This window comes from Salmo salar, chromosome 07 (assembly GCF_965601325.2).
Source record: "Salmo salar chromosome 07, fSalSal1, whole genome shotgun sequence".
Taxonomy (NCBI): Eukaryota; Metazoa; Chordata; class Actinopteri; order Salmoniformes; family Salmonidae; genus Salmo; species Salmo salar.
Window position 1 is genome coordinate 66,862,578 of NC_138297.1, and position 17,423 is coordinate 66,880,000.

The window sequence follows — 17,423 nt, forward strand, 5'->3', positions numbered from 1 at the left end:
AGCTGCTTTTGGTTATCTGATTGACTCTTTGATCTCTAGTAAACACGGGTATTTACCTAACGTGAACACCATCCGCAGGTCTCGGTCACCTCAACCTCAGTCTGGTAAAAGTATCCAGATAGATGTTTAGGCTGATATGGGGGTGTTCTACGTATATTGGGAATCCAGCAATCTCAAATACCCAGAATCAAGGAAGTGCAATATCCACTTGAAAGCATTCAAGGATGCATCAATCCATCCTGGACGTTACACATGCATAAAATATAGATCCTCATAGTTGTACTGTCTCACTGTCATTTCCCCTGGAGAGATCTGCTGGGCTGTGTTAGGGCTGGTCTTACTGGGATCAAAAGTCCATTGGAGAATATCAATTCTCTGACTCCTCACCTCCAAACCCATTGAATGAGAATTCAGAGGAGGCATGAAGAGAGGATGCGAGGACTCAAGGAAATGAGATCCACCCATTTTCACCTCCTACCTTTCCTCTCAGTGCTGAATGACAGCCAGTTTGTTGTGTCTACAGCCTGTGTTCAGTGAGCGTCTGGTCTGCAGCAGCCACTGACAGACACTACCAGTCAGGATGAGGTGGACTGTGTTGACCCTGATCTGCTGTACCTGGACTGCACATGGGCTGATCAGGTAAGAACTGACAGATCTTTCACATTTGGCCTTTGTTTGAAAACCTTTCAAGATACTTGAAAATGTTTTGCCCTACTTGAATATTTTTGGTAATGCGTGAGAATCAGGTTCAGATTACAGAACGGGCACGTTCCCAGGGGCCCCCAACCCCAAAAATATATAATCCGTCCCGACCCTGATTAGAATCATTATAAGAAGTAAGTGAGGAATGAAAGAGGCTTTCAATCGGGGACACATTACCTTCAGCAGCCAAAAGTCTGACTTGCTAGTGGATGAAAAAGTTAGTTTCTGGTCCTTATTGAAGCATCTACAAGTGTACTGTATCTAAACTACCTCAGTATGGCCACCAACCTGAGTATGTTCGGCCCAGGATCCCCCTGCGTCGGATGCTCTCTGTGCGTACTCAGCTGAGAGCCTCCAATCGCCTGGAGGTCTTCATGAGGGACCACCAGCCTGATGTGTTCAACCGGAGGTACGCCCAGTGTTACCCCCCTGGTATCCCCTCTCTCAGGCTGGGTAAGAGCAGCGAGAGGCTCTACAACTTCATGGATGTAAGTGGGACTGAATGGAAGTGAATAAGTGTATTGAACTGTAATAACTGCTGGTTCCCTACCAAGGGACTCTGCTGTGGTATCTGGTGTATTATATGGAGAGAAGAAAAAACCAGTCATCAGTTCAGTATATTGAAAAACATCAAAACACCTATCGTACTTTTATGGTGTCACTGTGTTGAAGTCAGACCTGTACATTTGTGAAGAGTTGATCAGCACACTGTATAGATTTCAGAATACATGGATGGACAAATGTCATTGTATTCCCTGTGTGTGATTGTCCAGGCCCAGTACTATGGACTGATCAGCCTGGGTACCCCGGAACAGAACTTCACCGTAGTGTTTGATACAGGATCGTCTGACCTATGGGTCCCATCCTCTTACTGCGTCTCAGAGGCCTGTGGTGAGACTTCAGAACACAGCTAGGGATTAACAGAACCGACACTTAGGGGAAAAAATAACTATTTTACAACAATCATGTTTATCTGAATGGTACCAAAGAGCAAGATGTATTATGGTCGTGTGACATGTACTTACGGGTAAACGGACATTTGTATTTCTGTGCTTAATCCAATCTGTTTTTTGGGACTGGACCACACTATAAAACACATTTACCTGCTCCATACTATCTTTTTAGAATCTGTTCCAAACAGACTAATGTATTCCTGTTTATCTAGAGTCAGTGTTTATCTGCTGACTGTGTGACACAGACAAGAGCAGACTAGCCTCTATAGGTCACTGTGTTCCACCCTCTCTCCCTCTCTCCCTCTCTCCCACTCGCTTCCTCTCTCTCTCTCCCTCCCTCTCCCTCTCCCTCTCTATCTCTCACTCTCCCACCCTCTCCTCTCCCTCTCCCTCTCCCTCCCTCTCTCTCTCTCTCTCTCTCTCCCTCCCTCCCTCTCTCTCTCTCTCTCTCTCTCTCTCTCTCTCTCTCTCTCTCTCTCTCTCTCTCTCTCTCTCTCTCACTCTCACTCTCACTCTCACTCCCTCCCTCCCTCTCTCTCTCTCCAGGCATGCACCACAAGTTCAAAGCATTTGAGTCCAGCACGTTCAACCACGACGGCAGGATGTTTGGCATCCACTATGGCAAGGGACACATGCTGGGCATCATGGGCAGGGAAGTCCTCAAGGTGACACAATATTCCTAACCCCTATCCCTGTACTGCCCATGTTCCCAAATGAATTGGAGTGTAGTTTCTATCAGCTCAGCTTCTAGTGGGGATTGTCTAATATGTTATATTAAACACATCTGATTTCATTAGATGGTATACGATGAAATCAGGGAGATGACTGTGGATCTGTTTCTGATCATACATTAGTCTCATAAGCGATGTCTCTGACAGCACTGGCATGATTTGAACTAAACTTGGGTGAAGGATGGGTCTTGATTTGAACTAAACTTGGGTGAAGGATGGGTCTTGATTTGAACTAAACTTGGGTGAAGGATGGGTCTTGATTTGAACTAAACTTGGGTGAAGGATGGGTCTTGATTTGAACTAAACTTGGGTGAAGGATGGGTCTTGATTTGAACTAAACTTGGGTGAAGGATGGGTCTTGATTTGAACTAAACTTGGGTGAAGGATGGGTCTTGATTTGAACTAAACTTGGGTGAAGGATGGGTCTTGATTTGAACTAAACTTGGGTGAAGGATGGGTCTTGATTTGAACTAAACTTGGGTGAAGGATGGGTCTTGATTTGAACTAAACTTGGGTGAAGGATGGGTCTTGATTTGAACTAAACTTTGGGTGAAGGATGGGTCTTGATTTGAACTAAACTTGGGTGAAGGATGGGTCTTGATTTGAACTAAACTTGGGTGAAGGATGGGTCTTGATTTGAACTAAACTTTGGGTGAAGGATGGGTCTTGATTTGAACTAAACTTGGGTGAAGGATGGGTCTTGCAATAGAGGGGGCGGTGCATCATTTGTGGGGGACGACATTGTTTACTGATGCTTTGTTTTCTTTAAAAGGTGTAAATGTTTTGAAAGGATTGAGTCGTTTACTAGTATTACAGCAACACATGTACAATGTAACGTTGACAAATGAACCAGGTGTGGGATGTAAGATTCCTGAAAGGCCTTTGTGTATACACAGTAATTCATACACCTGACACGTCCCTGTGGTTGTCCAGATAGGCCCGTTGACGGTGCAAAACCAGGAGTTTGGAGAGTCGGTGTACGAGCCAGGTTATGTTTTTGTCATGGCTAAGTTTGACGGGGTGCTGGGTTTGGCGTACCCCTCCCTGGCTGAGGAACTGGGGACACCCGTTTTCGACAGCATCATGAACCAGAAGTCCGTGGACCAGCCCATCTTCTCCTTCTACCTCAGCAAGTAGGTAAAAGTACACATATACACTACCCAGAACCACACAGAATAGATCTGTCTGTCTACCCATCATGATGTTGTTATTGATGATGATGATGATGGTAAATACACTTCCCAGGACCACAGAGAATAGATCTGTCTGTCTACCCATCATGATGTTGTTATTGATGATGATGATGATGGTGAAGTACACTACCCAGGACCACAGAGAATAGATCTGTCTGTCTACCCATCATGATGTTGTTATTGATGATGATGATGATGATGGTGAAGTACACTACCCAGGACCACAGAGAATAGATCTGTCTGTCTACCCATCATGATGTTGTTATTGATGATGATGATGATGGTGAAGTACACTACCCAGGACCACAGAGAATAGATCTGTCTGTCTACCCATCATGATGTTGTTATTGATGATGATGATGATGGTGAAGTACACTACCCAGGACCACAGAGAATAGATCTGTCTGTCTACCCATCATGATGTTGTTATTGATGATGATGATGATGATGATGGTGAAGTACACTACCCAGGACCACAGAGAATAGATCTGTCTGTCTACCCATCATGATGTTGTTATTGATGATGATGGTGAAGTACACTACCCAGGCACACAGACCTACAGGTTACTGTAGACTAAAACTTGATGATAATGATCGGGGAGAGTGGGGTAAGTTGAGCCATTTTTTAGTATTACTCTGTCAAGGGAAATATCGTTTTCTTTCTAACAAAGATATCTACATATATTTCAGGATGTTGTGTATCTCTGGAAATAATCAGAATTCATGTAAACACTACAGTTTTGAAAACATAGCTTGTCCAGAAAAAGCGGTTTCTTGGCACAACTTGCCCCGGTTATGGGGTACGTATGGGGTACGTTTTTCAGTTCAGTCATTAAACAGACACTCTAATCCAGAGTGAGTTACAGGAGCAATTAGGGTTAAGGGCCTTGCTCAAAGGCACATCAACACATTTTCACCTAGTCAACTCAGGGATTCAAGCCAACACGCTTAACCACTAGGCTACCTGCCGCGGGACATGGTGGGGTGGGGCGGCAGGTAGCCTAGTGGTTAGAGCGTTGGATCGAATCCCCGAGCAGACAAGGTAAAAATCTGTCGTTCTGCCCCTGAACAAGGCAGTTAATCCACTGTTCCTAGGCAGTCATTGAAATAAGAATTAGTTCTTAACTGACTTGCCTAGTTAAATAAAGGAAAAAATAAAAAAATAAAGCCGAATTTCTCTATTGAATGAAATGTTTAAAATCATGTCTTACTTTATTTCGGGTCATTCCCTGTGGCTCAGTTGGTAGAGTATGGTGTTTGCATGGTGTTTGCAATGCCAGCATGGTGTGTGCAACGCCAGGGTTCGATTCCCACGGGGGGCCAGTACAAAAAAAATGCATGAAATGAAATGTATGCTTTCACTACTGTAAGTCGCTCTGGATAAGAGCGTCTGCTAAATGACTGTATTTCCCAAACACAATTCAACACAATCACTTTTTTTGTGTCTTTTAATAATTTTAAGCATCTCTTAACACCTAACAAACACTTTGTAATTTTAACACAGGCCCTGTTGTTACCTCATAAACCGGTGATAATGCCTTGCATTACGCCTGGGAAGAAAACCCTTACATTTGCTCAAATTGCCATTGGCTCAACTTATCCCAAGGCCATTGGCTCAACTTATCCCAAGGCCATTGGCTCAACTTATCCCAAGGCAAACATTTTGACTAGATTTGTCATGTTCTTGGAAATGAGCAGACCAAGGCGCTGCGTGAGTATAGTTCCACATATTTATATAAGTGAAACTAACAAAAACAAAATAACAAAACTTACAAAGACCGTGAGGCCACAAACAAAACACAGGTGGGGAAATAGCTACCTAAATATGATCCCCAATCAGAGGCAACGATAAACAGCTGCCTCTAATTGGGAACCATATTAGCACCAACATAGAAATAGACATACTAGATCACCCGCTAGTCACGCCCTGACCTACTACACCATAGAGAACCAAGGGCTCTCTATGGTCAAGGCGTGACAATATTAGCCCACACAGCTACAAGGATGAACTTTCATGCCATGTTTAGGTCCTCATATTGAAGCATTTGGAGACCTCAACCAATGTATAGAACAATCGTAAAATGATCTACTTTGGTTTGGAAACAAGCATCATGAAACCTCTACTCCAATAAACTTTGTGAAAAAAAATGTTTGGACCTAACTTGCTTACCACTTTTTCAATGTGGTTTCTTCCTTCACAGACTCCATGAAATGTTTGCCTCTTTAAATATTTGGTTAAATTATACATTTTGTCTATGGTTTCCTAGAAACAAGTGTGTCTCAACGTACCTCTTTGTCTCGACTTATCCCACTCTCCCCTACTGATCCAGAGGAGCAGAATTGATCCATTTACCCATCGTAATTGTCACGAGAATTTTCAATCCCAATGATTATAACTAACAATTATTTAAGCTTTGACCAATCCCTGAGGTTTGTAAGACCCTGGGTTGAATAATAATTAGGCAAAGACTCAGCTTCTGCAAAAGGTCCGTAAGGTTTATTCAGAGAACGTTCTAAAGTCAACCAAAATTTTAACAGTCTTTATAACCCCCTCTACGCACACACACACACACACACACACACACACACACACACACACACACACACACACACACACACACACACACAGAGAGAGAGACAGGTTTATCACTTTTCTACCGGCCTTGGCAGTTTCTCGCCGTTCTCTCCTCCATAGATTAGAGAGGCCTTGGAAGTGATAAACAACAGGCCCTCCTGTCGTCAGCTTTTTCAGAGTTATCATGTGTAGTCTACCAGCCCCTGTTTTCTCCCTCTAAACTTGTCCCACACATACATTATTAGAATTATAGTATTATATGTTTCAGGGTGGAATTCTTTAGTCATTAATTTAAACATATAAATTCCTTTATCAATCCACCCTTTGACTAAATATTACACACTGATACGTCAACCTTGATTGTGATTGGAATTATAAATGTCACACAAAATCAAACAAAACCAATATACATGTATTAACCTCATATACTCATCAACGACTGTTCTAGGCCTATCTCCAATTATAACTCTTCTTTTTAGGATTTTCATTATAATCTTCATTAAATGAACAGTCTGTCTAAACATTGAAGATAGTCTCATCCAACATGGGCTCCTCGTGGTTGAAAGAAACAGAGCCATCTACTAGGCCTGGAGACATGAAGTTGTCATCCCACTGGTCGGAGCTCGGAATCTGTCCATACCTCATCATTTGTTGCGTCATCGATCTCTCTAGAGTCCTGGTGATTAAACCTCTCACACATGGGAACCACACAACACCAACACACTCATACAGGTGAATACAGCTCATAACACAGTAATTATTTCAAAAAATCTATTTTCCAAACATACTATCGAACCACCCAGTCAGTGAGGTAACCACCCCAGAGTTCTCCGCTAACTCGTTAGCCAATGTGGTTAAACCGGCCAGGGCCTTGGTCACTGATCCATCTGGAGCTGTGTTATTAGGAATATACGTACAACAATGAACCCCTATCATTCTACATACCCCGCCCTATAACTGGCCTCTGATGACTAACTCGAGCTGGTTGGACCAATAACATCGGGGCGCAAGTTCCTAACCACCCTTTTGGTAGTGTCTATCGTATGCGTCCTTTGCTGGTACAAGCCCACCATACATCAGTTATAAGTGCTGTGAGGTTAAGAATTTTCTCCTGTACTTCCAAACCTAAGTCAGTCACATTAACGATTGCCTTACAGCCATTAACATATAAATTCTTTTATCACTCCCCTACTGATCTAGAGGAGCAGAATTGATCAATTTACCCATCGTAATGTGATTGCTTCTGCTTCCAGGAGTAAGATGCCAAGGGACCCAGAGGGAGAATTGCTGCTAGGAGGGATGGACGAGGCGCTCTACAGTGGACCCATCAACTGGAACCCTGTTACCCTGAAGAGCTACTGGCAGATCAAGATGTCCAGGTCAGAACCAGGATAACTCATATCATGTTGTCCCTCTGTCAAACTGGGTCAGAACCAGGATAACTCATATCATGTTTTCCCTCTGTCAAACTGGGTCAGAACCAGGATAACTCATATCATGTTGTCCCTCTGTCAAACTGGGTCAGAACCAGGATAACTCATATCATGTTGTCCCTCTGTCAAACTGGGTCAGAACCAGGATAACTCATATCATGTTGTCCCTCTGTCAAACTGGGTCAGAACTAGGATAACTCATATCATGTTGTCCCTCTGTCAAACTGGGTCAGAACTAGAATAACTCATATCATGTTGTCCCTCTGTCAAAATGGGTCAGAACCAGGATAACTCATATCATGTTGTCCCTCTGTCAAACTGGGTCAGAACCAGGATAACTCATATCATGTTTTCCCTCTGTCAAACTGGGTCAGAACCAGGATAACTCATATCATGTTGTCCCTCTGTCAAACTGGGTCAGAACCAGGATAACTCATATCATGTTTTCCCTCTGTCAAACTGGGTCAGAACCAGGATAACTCATATCATGTTGTCCCTCTGTCAAACTGGGTCAGAACCAGGATAACTCATATCATGTTGTCCCTCTGTCAAACTGGGTCAGAACCAGGATAACTCATATCATGTTGTCCCTCTGTCAAACTGGGTCAGAACCAGGATAACTCATATCATGTTGTCCCTCAGTCAAACTGGGTCAGAACTAGGATAACTCATATCATGTTGTCCCTCTGTCAAACTGGGTCAGAACAGGATAACTCATATCATGTTGTCCCTCTGTCAAACTGGGTCAGAACTAGGATAACTCATATCATGTTGTCCCTCTGTCAAACTGGGTCAGAACCAGGATAACTCATATCATGTTGTCCTCTGTCAAACTGGGTCAGAACTAGGATAACTCATATCATGTTGTCCCTCTGTCAAACTGGGTCAGAACTAGGATAACTCATATCATGTTGTCCCTCTGTCAAACTGGGTCAGAACAGGATAACTCATATCATGTTGTCCCTCTGTCAAACTGGGTCAGAACCAGGATAACTCATATCATGTTGTCCCTCTGTCAAACTGGGTCAGAACCAGGATAACTCATATCATGTTGTCCCTCAGTCAAACTGGGTCAGAACTAGGATAACTCATATCATGTTGTCCCTCTGTCAAACTGGGTCAGAACCAGGATAACTCATATCATGTTGTCCCTCTGTCAAACTGGGTCAGAACTAGGATAACTCATATCATGTTGTCCCTCTGTCAAACTGGGTCAGAACCAGGATAACTCATATCATGTTGTCCCTCTGTCAAACTGGGTCAGAACTAGGATAACTCATATCATGTTGTCCCTCTGTCAAACTGGGTCAGAACTAGGATAACTCATATCATGTTGTCCCTCTGTCAAACTGGGTCAGAACCAGGATAACTCATATCATGTTGTCCCTCGGTCAAACTGGGTCAGAACCAGGATAACTCATATCATGTTGTCCCTCAGTCAAACTGGGTCAGAACTAGGATAACTCATATCATGTTGTCCCTCTGTCAAACTGGGTCAGAACCAGGATAACTCATATCATGTTGTCCCTCTGTCAAACTGGGTCAGAACTAGGATAACTCATATCATGTTGTCCCTCTGTCAAACTGGGTCAGAACCAGGATAACTCATATCATGTTGTCCCTCTGTCAAACTGGGTCAGAACTAGGATAACTCATATCATGTTGTCCCTCTGTCAAACTGGGTCAGAACTAGGATAACTCATATCATGTTGTCCCTCTGTCAAACTGGGTCAGAACTAGGATAACTCATATCATGTTGTCCCTCTGTCAAACTGGGTCAGAACCAGGATAACTCATATCATGTTGTCCCTCTGTCAAACTGGGTCAGAACCAGGATAACTCATATGTTGTCCCTCGGTCAAACTGAGTCAGAACTAGGATAACTCATATCATGTTGTCCCTCTGTCAAACTGGGTCAGAACTAGGATAACTCATATCATGTTGTCCCTCTGTCAAACTGGGTCAGAACCAGGATAACTCATATGTTGTCCCTCGGTCAAACTGAGTCAGAACTAGGATAACTCATATCATGTTGTCCCTCTGTCAAACTGGGTCAGAACCAGGATAACTCATATCATGTTGTCCCTCTGTCAAACTGGGTCAGAACTAGGATAACTCATATCATGTTGTCCCTCTGTCAAACTGGGTCAGAACTAGGATAACTCATATCATGTTGTCCCTCTGTCAAACTGGGTCAGAACCAGGATAACTCATATGTTGTCCCTCGGTCAAACTGAGTCAGAACTAGGATAACTCATATCATGTTGTCCCTCTGTCAAACTGGGTCAGAACCAGGATAACTCATATCATGTTGTCCCTCTGTCAAACTGGGTCAGAACTAGGATAACTCATATCATCTTGTCCCTCTGTCAAACCGGGGGACATATCCACAGTTAGTAGTAGGGCTGCCTACAAGAGTGAGGCAACTGTTTGACAATTTCATATGACTGAGAAAAGGAGAATATTGTGCTGTCCAGTCATCTAGTGGGGTAATGGTGGAATTGTCCCTGATTTCAGTTGTGATGCTGTGGGGAAAACTAAGGGGACGTGGGTGTGACGTACAAACCAATATTACATTTCAGAATTGGTTAAAAGAAGGTTAGGGTCAGGGTTAGGTTAAGGTTAGGGCAGGTTTTAGGTTTTGGCTAGTCAGGAGGTCAATGGGATGCTGGTCAGAAAAGTCCCTTTAGTCTCATCTTGTTGCTGTATCATAGTAAACCAAAATGGCAGCCAAATTAGAGATTGAATTCTTCAAAAAGGTAATCTCCCTATAGTTCTGAACACATGTTTTGCTACACCTCTTCCACTGCAGTATACAGGTCCAGGGAGCCTTGACATTCTGTCCCCATGGCTGTCAGGCCATCATTGATACAGGCACGTCTCTCATCATCGGTCCCACCCGTGACATCCTCGCTCTACAACAGCTGATAGGAGCTACCCCCACCTCCATTGGAGAGGTAAGACCACGTTATATACTACCAACTCCTTTTATTTTACTAGGCAAGTCAGTCAAGAACAAATTCTTATTTTACAATGATGGCATACCCTGGCCAAACCCTCCCATAACCCGGATGATGCTGTGCCAATTGTGCGCCGCCCTATGGGACTCCCAATCATGGCCGGTTGTGATAGTGCCCGGGATTGAACCAGGGTCTCTAGAGACATCTCTAGCACTGAGATGCAGTGCTGGAATGGAGTCAATGGAATGTATCAACCACGTGTTTGATACCATTCCACCCATTATGAGCCACCCCCCCTCCTCCTGGCGGAGCAGGTGAACCCAAATGCAGACTCAGACGAGGAGACAAGGATAGGTAACCAATGTATTTATTGAAAAGCGGGAGAGGAGATGGGGTGCAGTCCAGGGGAATCTCGGGTGGGTAATAGAGAGGTAAGCAGGTCTGGAGCAGAATCCAATGAAGCAGTAGAGTGGGGACCCAGGGGAAGGAAACTGAGGAGACGAGGGACAGGTGCCAGAGTCAGAGCACACGGGACTATAGCGGAGAGAAAAAGCAACGTGGCACAATAGGATAACAAAATCTATGCAGTAACAAACAGCTAGAAATGCAGACTGACTGAGTAGAGGCTACGATCTGGCAGTGTGGAAGTGGCAGGGCTAAGTATTTATAGGGTTCTTGATTATGGAACAGGTTGCAGCTGGTGGGAAACTGCTCTGCTTCCAGCACACCTGTCTCCACTCACACAATCACACACAGAGAGAGAGGGAGAGAGAGAGGAGAGAGAGGGAGAGGGAGAGAGAGGGAGAGAGAGGGAGAGAGCACTGGGGAGTGGTAGCAAGTTTAGGGAGGTCCAGGATGAGAAGTAGGCGTGGCAGGAGCAGATGTAGCAACTACTATTACTAATGCCACTACTACTGCTAATACTACTATTACTACTACTGCTGCTACTACTGCTACTATTACTACTACTATTACTACTACTACTAGTACTACTATTGCTACTACTACTACTACTACTACTACTACTACTACTACTACTGCTGCTATTACTACTACTACTACTACTACCACTACCATACTACTACAACTACTACCACTACTACTACTACTGCTACTACTACTACTACTACTACTGCTGCTACTACTACTACTACTGCTGCTTCTACTACTACTACTACTACTGCTGCTGCTTCTACTACTACTAGTACTACTACTACTACTACTGCTGCTACTACTGCTACTGCCACTCCTTCTACTGCTGCTACCACCACTACTACTGCTCCTACTACTACTAGTACTACTGCTACTACTGCTACTACCACTACAACTACTACTTCTGCTACTACTACTGCTACTACTACTACTAATCCTGCTACTACTGCTGCTACTACTACTACTACTACTACTCCTACTACTACTACTACTACTACTTCTACTTCTACTACTACTGATAGGAGCTACCCCCACCTCCATTGCAGAAGTGTGCCCATTCCATGCCAGTCTGTAGAGTTACAGGGGCTGCACGAGGCTCAATTCCATTTAAATTCCAGTTGATTCAGGAAGTACACTGAAATTCCAATTCTCTTCAATGCTTTTCAATGAGGAAAATGTGTTGCAGTACCTGCTTGACTGCGCCCGGCTCTCCAGCCTGCCCCAGGTGACCATCATGCTCAACGGGGTGGAATACGTGCTCACTGCTGAGTCCTACGTCAGAAGGGTGGGTACTGGTCCAACATACAGTGAATGAACATGACAAGTGAGATATTTCCAGATTTCGGCATACATACTATTACAGTATATACTTTTAACTTGTGTGTGATAAACATTTTAGTGTCAATTATAGCTATATATATTTTTTGGTGTCCTACGGTAGGCCTGTGTCAAAAAACATACGGTATTTGATGAATGGTTGTTATGATTGTTGTCATATTTCTGACACACTCCCTCTCTCCCTTCTTTACCCTCCTTCTCTCTCCCTCCTTCTCACTCCCTCCTTCTCTATTCTTCTCTCCCCTCTTCTATTCTCCCTACTTCTCTCTCCTTCTCTCTCCTTCTCTCCTTCCCCTTCCTTCTCCCTCCTTCTCTCCCTCCTTCCCTCTCTCCTTCTCTCTCCTTCTCTCTCCTCCTCTTTCCTTCTCATATCTTCTCTCTCGTTTTCTTTTTCCTCCCTCCTTCTCTTCCCTTCTCATTTCTTCTCTCTCGTTCTCCCTCCTCTCCCTCCTCCTCTCCCTCCTCCCTCCTCCCTCCCTCCCTCTCTTCAGGAGATGATGGGTGATCATGAGATCTGTTTCAGTGGGTTCCAGGCGGAGGATCTGCACTCCTCGACGGATCCTCTGTGGATCCTAGGGGACGTGTTCCTCTCTGATTACTATAGCATCTATGACCGGGGACAGGACAGGGTGGGCTTCGCTAAGGCCAGACACACACGCTATACAACGTTGGATGCAGAGATGGATAGATAGATGGAAGGTGGGAAGGGTAAACTGAGCGATGGAAGTAGGGAGTGAAGGAGGGATGGTCAGAGGGAGAGATGGATGGAGGAATGGACAGAGGGAGAGATGGATAGATGGATGATAGAAGGAGGGATGAAGTGAGGAAGGAAGGGAGGAAGGAAGGAAAGAAAGAAGGAAGGATAGTGATAGAAGAGTGGATGAAGCGATGCATGGAATCACCAAGCTTCACCTCCTGTCATCATCACTGAGACAGAAGTGCTTCATGGAAAGGTTGAACGGCTGTCTGTCCAGCATTATCAGTGTCTGTCTGTCCAGCATTATCAGTGTCTGTCTGTCCAGCATTATCGGTGTCTGTCTGTCCAGCATTATCAGTGTCTGTCTGTCTAGCATTATCAGTGTCTGTCTGTCCAGCATGATCAGTGTCTGTCTGTCCAGCATTATCGGTGTCTATCTGTCTAGCATTATCAGTGTCTGTATGTCTAGCATTATCGTTGTCTGTCTGTCCAGCATTATCGGTGTATGTCTGTCTAGCATTATCGGTGTCTGTCTGTCTGTCTAGCATTATCAGTGTATGTCTGTCTAGCATTATCAGTGTCTGTCTGTCTAGCATTATCGGTGTCTGTCTGTCTAGAATTATCAGTGTCTGTCTAGCATTATCGGTGTCTGTCTGTCCAGCATTATCAGTGTCTGTCTGTCCAGCATTATCAGTGTCTGTCTGTCCAGCATTATCGGTGTCTGTCTGTCTGTCCAGCATTATCAGTGTCTGTCTGTCCAGCATTATCAGTGTCTGTCTGTCTAGCATTATCAGTGTCTGTCTGTCCAGCATTATCAGTGTCTGTCTGTCCAGCATTATCAGTGTCTGTCTGTCCAGCATTATCAGTGTCTGTCTGTCCAGCATTATCGGTGCCTGTCTGTCTGTCCAGCATTATCGGTGTCTGTCTGTCCAGCATTATCAGTGTCTGTCTGTCTAGCATTATCAGTGTCTGTCTGTCCAGCATTATCAGTGTCTGTCTGTCTAGCATTATCAGTGTCTGTCTGTCCAGCATTATCAGTGTCTGTCTGTCCAGCATTATCAGTGTCTCTCTGTCCAGCATTATCGGTGTCCGTCTGTCTAGCATTATCAGTGTATGTCTGTCTGTCTAGCATTATCGGTGTCTGTCTGTCTAGCATGATCAGTGGCTGTCTGTCTAGCATTATCAGTGTCTGTCTGTCCAGCATTATCGGTGTCTGTCTGTCTAGCATTATCGGTGTATGTCTGTCCAGCATTATCGGTGTATGTCTGTCTAGCATTATCAGTGTCTGTCTGTCTAGCATTATCAGTGTCTGTCTGTCCAGCATTATCAGTGGCTGTCTGGCATCTTTTGAGAATAATTAATGCATTTCCATTCTACTAAAGTTAATAAATAATTGTTTTAATGCAATCAGGTGTTTTTTGTTGCATCATTTTGTGAGTGAGTACAATGATTAACATTGAACGGTGACTGAATAAATTATATTTTTATTATAAAACAAACATTTGATGTTTATTAGGGTGTCAATTAATAATGCTGGGTACACCCTTAGAGATCCTGTTAAATGACTCATATTAGGGCACAACAGGTTGATATGTACTGTATGTCAGAATAATATTATGAGTTCTCTGATTGTGACTTGTCCTTGTTCTCTTGGCTGTCATTGGTGTTCTTCTTGTCACTCTCATGACCATTGGACTCCAGAATGTCTGTCTCTGGGACTTGCAGTGCTTCGAACTGGGCAGGCTCAGCAGGAAAGTGGAGGGCTGTGGAAGTGTTTCGGCCTCTCCTCCTCCCTAGGCCTTTAGGACTAGGCAGGCTGTGCAGGGAGCTCTTTGAGCCCTGTCTGGAGAACTGGAAGGACAGCTGACGTCTCTGTGGCTTACACCAGTCTTTGGGGACGTTCCAGCTCAACTTCTTGGGCCTCGGTTGGGTACAGCTGTTGCCCTGATTCGTGTTCAGGGCCAGAGCCTCCACAATGGGGGACAGATCTACTGGAGTCCCAGGCTTATTTGAGACCTGCTCATGCCCTGTCTGTTGGGAGAAGACTTCTATATGATTCAGGGGTTGTGGAGCCCCAGATAATGCCCCACACATCACTGCATCACCCCCATAACCACTATCCCCATGATCATCAGAAAAAGCAGGTGGACTTACCACCCACTGAGGCAGGTCTGTGAAGGACGGCGTACGGGGCTCAGTGTCCAGGGAAGAAAGAGTACTACTAACCTCCCGTAGTGTATCCAGAGGGTGGTTGGGTGAGAGGGGGTTATGGGAGTTAAAGAGGTTGGGTCTGGGGAACAGAGAGTGATCCGGTCCTGGGGGAGCCTGGTCGTCTGATCCAGGGTAGTCATGGGAGTCAGGTCTGAAGGGGAAGAAGGCCTCACTGCTGTGACGTTTAAAGGAGGGACGAGGAGGGACGAGCTCGGGGGGATCCTGGACGCTGAGAAGCCTACGCACGTGCCCCAGGACGGACCTTTGCCGACCATGACGGAAGTTGTGATTGCTGTTGTGGCTGTCCTGTCTGTGAATGTCCATTTTGTCTGCCTCTCCGAACTGAAAAATGCCCGATAGACTGAAAGATAGAGGATATTACAGTGAATACATTAGACTAGAGAGTATACCGCCTATGGATATTACAGTGAATACGTTAGTCTAGATAGTATACAGTTTATGGATATTACAGTGAATACGTTAGTCTAGATAGTATACAGTTTATGGATGTTACAGTGAATAATAATGGTTTTGACTAGATAGTATACAGCTTATGGATATTAGTGAATACGTTAGACTAGATAGTATACAGTTTATGGATATTACAGTGAATAATAACGTTTTTGACTAGATAGTATACAGTTTATGGATATTAGTGAATACATTAGACTAGATAGTATACAGCTTATGGATATTAGTGAATACGTTAGACTAGATAGTGTACAGTTTGTGGATATTACAGTGAATAATAACGTTTTTGACTAGATAGTATACAGTTTATGGATATTAGTGAATACATTAGACTAGATAGTATACAGTTTATGGATATTAGTGAATACATTAGACTAGATAGTATACAGCTTATGGATATTAGTGAATACATTAGACTAGATAGTGTACAGTTTGTGGATATTTCAGTGAATAATAACGTTTTTGACTAGATAGTATAGAGCTTGTCAGAATTGACCGGAATTGACTTTTCGTAGCAGGTTAGGAGAATTAGGTTAAGGTCAGGAAAAAAACAATGTGATTTTGGAGGTATGGCAACACGAGACTAGGAAAAGGGTTAGGGTTAGATAGAATGTGTCAATTTGACACATAAACTGTACCCTCTCTAGTCATGCCCTCTTGTCCATCTTCTCTCAGACAGATATCTAGCTGAGGAGAGATGGGAGTTTTTCCAACACGTGTCCTTGCATACGTAGGACTTTAGTATAGATTTGCGTGTACTGTGTGTGTGTGTGTGTGTGTGTGTGTGTGTGTGTGTGTGTGTGTGTGTGTGTGTGTGTGTGTGTGTGTGTGTGTGTGTGTGTGTGTGTGTGTGTGTGTGTGTGTGTGTGTGTGTTGCATGTCCTCACTCCAACTCTCTGGTGGATCCGAGGAATGAGGGTATGCAGTAGTCGGCAGCAGCCAGGGTGTAGGGAGGCAGAGCGGCAGAGTCGTTCCAGTAAATGTCTTTAGTCATTGGAGGGACGTTCATGTGCATCTCATCCACAGCAATCAACGACACCTGAGACACACAGGTATTGACTGAGTGATCGATTGGCACAAATTACATGTCAATCAATAATATTGGCTTGGGAAAGACATGAAAACTAGTCTGGGTTACTGTGAGGAACTTTGCAACAAATGTTTGGTTGATTGATTGATTGAAAGTAACCTGCAGATTTCTGTCGATACACCAGTTAGCCTCAAAGTCATCATCATCCTCCCCAAATGGATTAATGAGCTGCTCAGCAACCTGAAGGAGAAGGACCTCTCACATCACTGCTCATTATCCCAGAAAAATGTCTTGATAAGGAAGTGACATCAAACAACTGACAGTCATGTGACATCAGGGATTACAACATTGGTTGACAAATGAAATCCCACAAAAAACAAGGCATAGATAATCTTACTGTCAACAGAATTTGGGTTCCATACTTCCACTCCTTACAAATCCCCATTTTCATCCAATGAAATGTATTGTCAGACATTGTGCAGCAGCTGTACAGACATGGTACACTGACACTGTACACTCTGTAACCCCACATTCACTCTCACAAGACCTTCATAATAACATCACAACCCAAATTGTTATCCACAGTACTGTGATTTACTGACTGGGATCTAATTTCCCTGGTTGAAACCAGAAGACAAAAAGGTTTGTGGAGGACAGGACCTTGAGCCAGCTGGACTACAATAACAACTGTGTGTGT

The 17,423-nt window shown here is 44.0% G+C and overlaps 2 protein-coding genes across 3 annotated transcripts in view; one reads left to right on the forward strand and one right to left on the reverse strand.

Moving 5' to 3' along the window:
- Nucleotides 1-311: 311 nt before the first annotated feature.
- Nucleotides 312-14,090, forward strand: LOC106596118 (cathepsin E-like). The gene is made up of 9 exons (XM_082977985.1): nt 312-639; nt 1,010-1,190; nt 1,476-1,593; nt 2,202-2,320; nt 3,320-3,519; nt 7,408-7,533; nt 10,400-10,544; nt 12,166-12,264; nt 12,809-14,090. Exons 1-9 carry the CDS (start codon nt 581-583, stop codon nt 13,007-13,009), a joined length of 1,248 nt encoding a protein of 415 aa, XP_082834111.1. The 5' UTR covers nt 312-580; the 3' UTR covers nt 13,010-14,090.
- Nucleotides 14,091-14,462: 372 nt separating this feature from the next.
- LOC123728286 (bestrophin-3-like) overlaps nt 14,463-17,423 on the reverse strand; it is a 10,726-nt gene continuing 7,765 nt past the window's right edge. The window contains exons 8-10 of one of the 2 annotated variants that reach the window (XM_082977986.1): nt 16,886-16,966; nt 16,584-16,735; nt 14,463-15,586 (exon numbers count right to left, since the gene is read on the reverse strand). In XM_082977986.1, coding sequence (XP_082834112.1) covers nt 14,629-15,586; nt 16,584-16,735; nt 16,886-16,966 — 1,191 coding nt within the window. In that variant the 3' untranslated portion in view covers nt 14,463-14,628. The remainder of the gene's footprint in view (nt 15,587-16,583; nt 16,736-16,885; nt 16,967-17,423) is intronic. The other variant, XM_082977987.1, reaches the window with a different exon arrangement.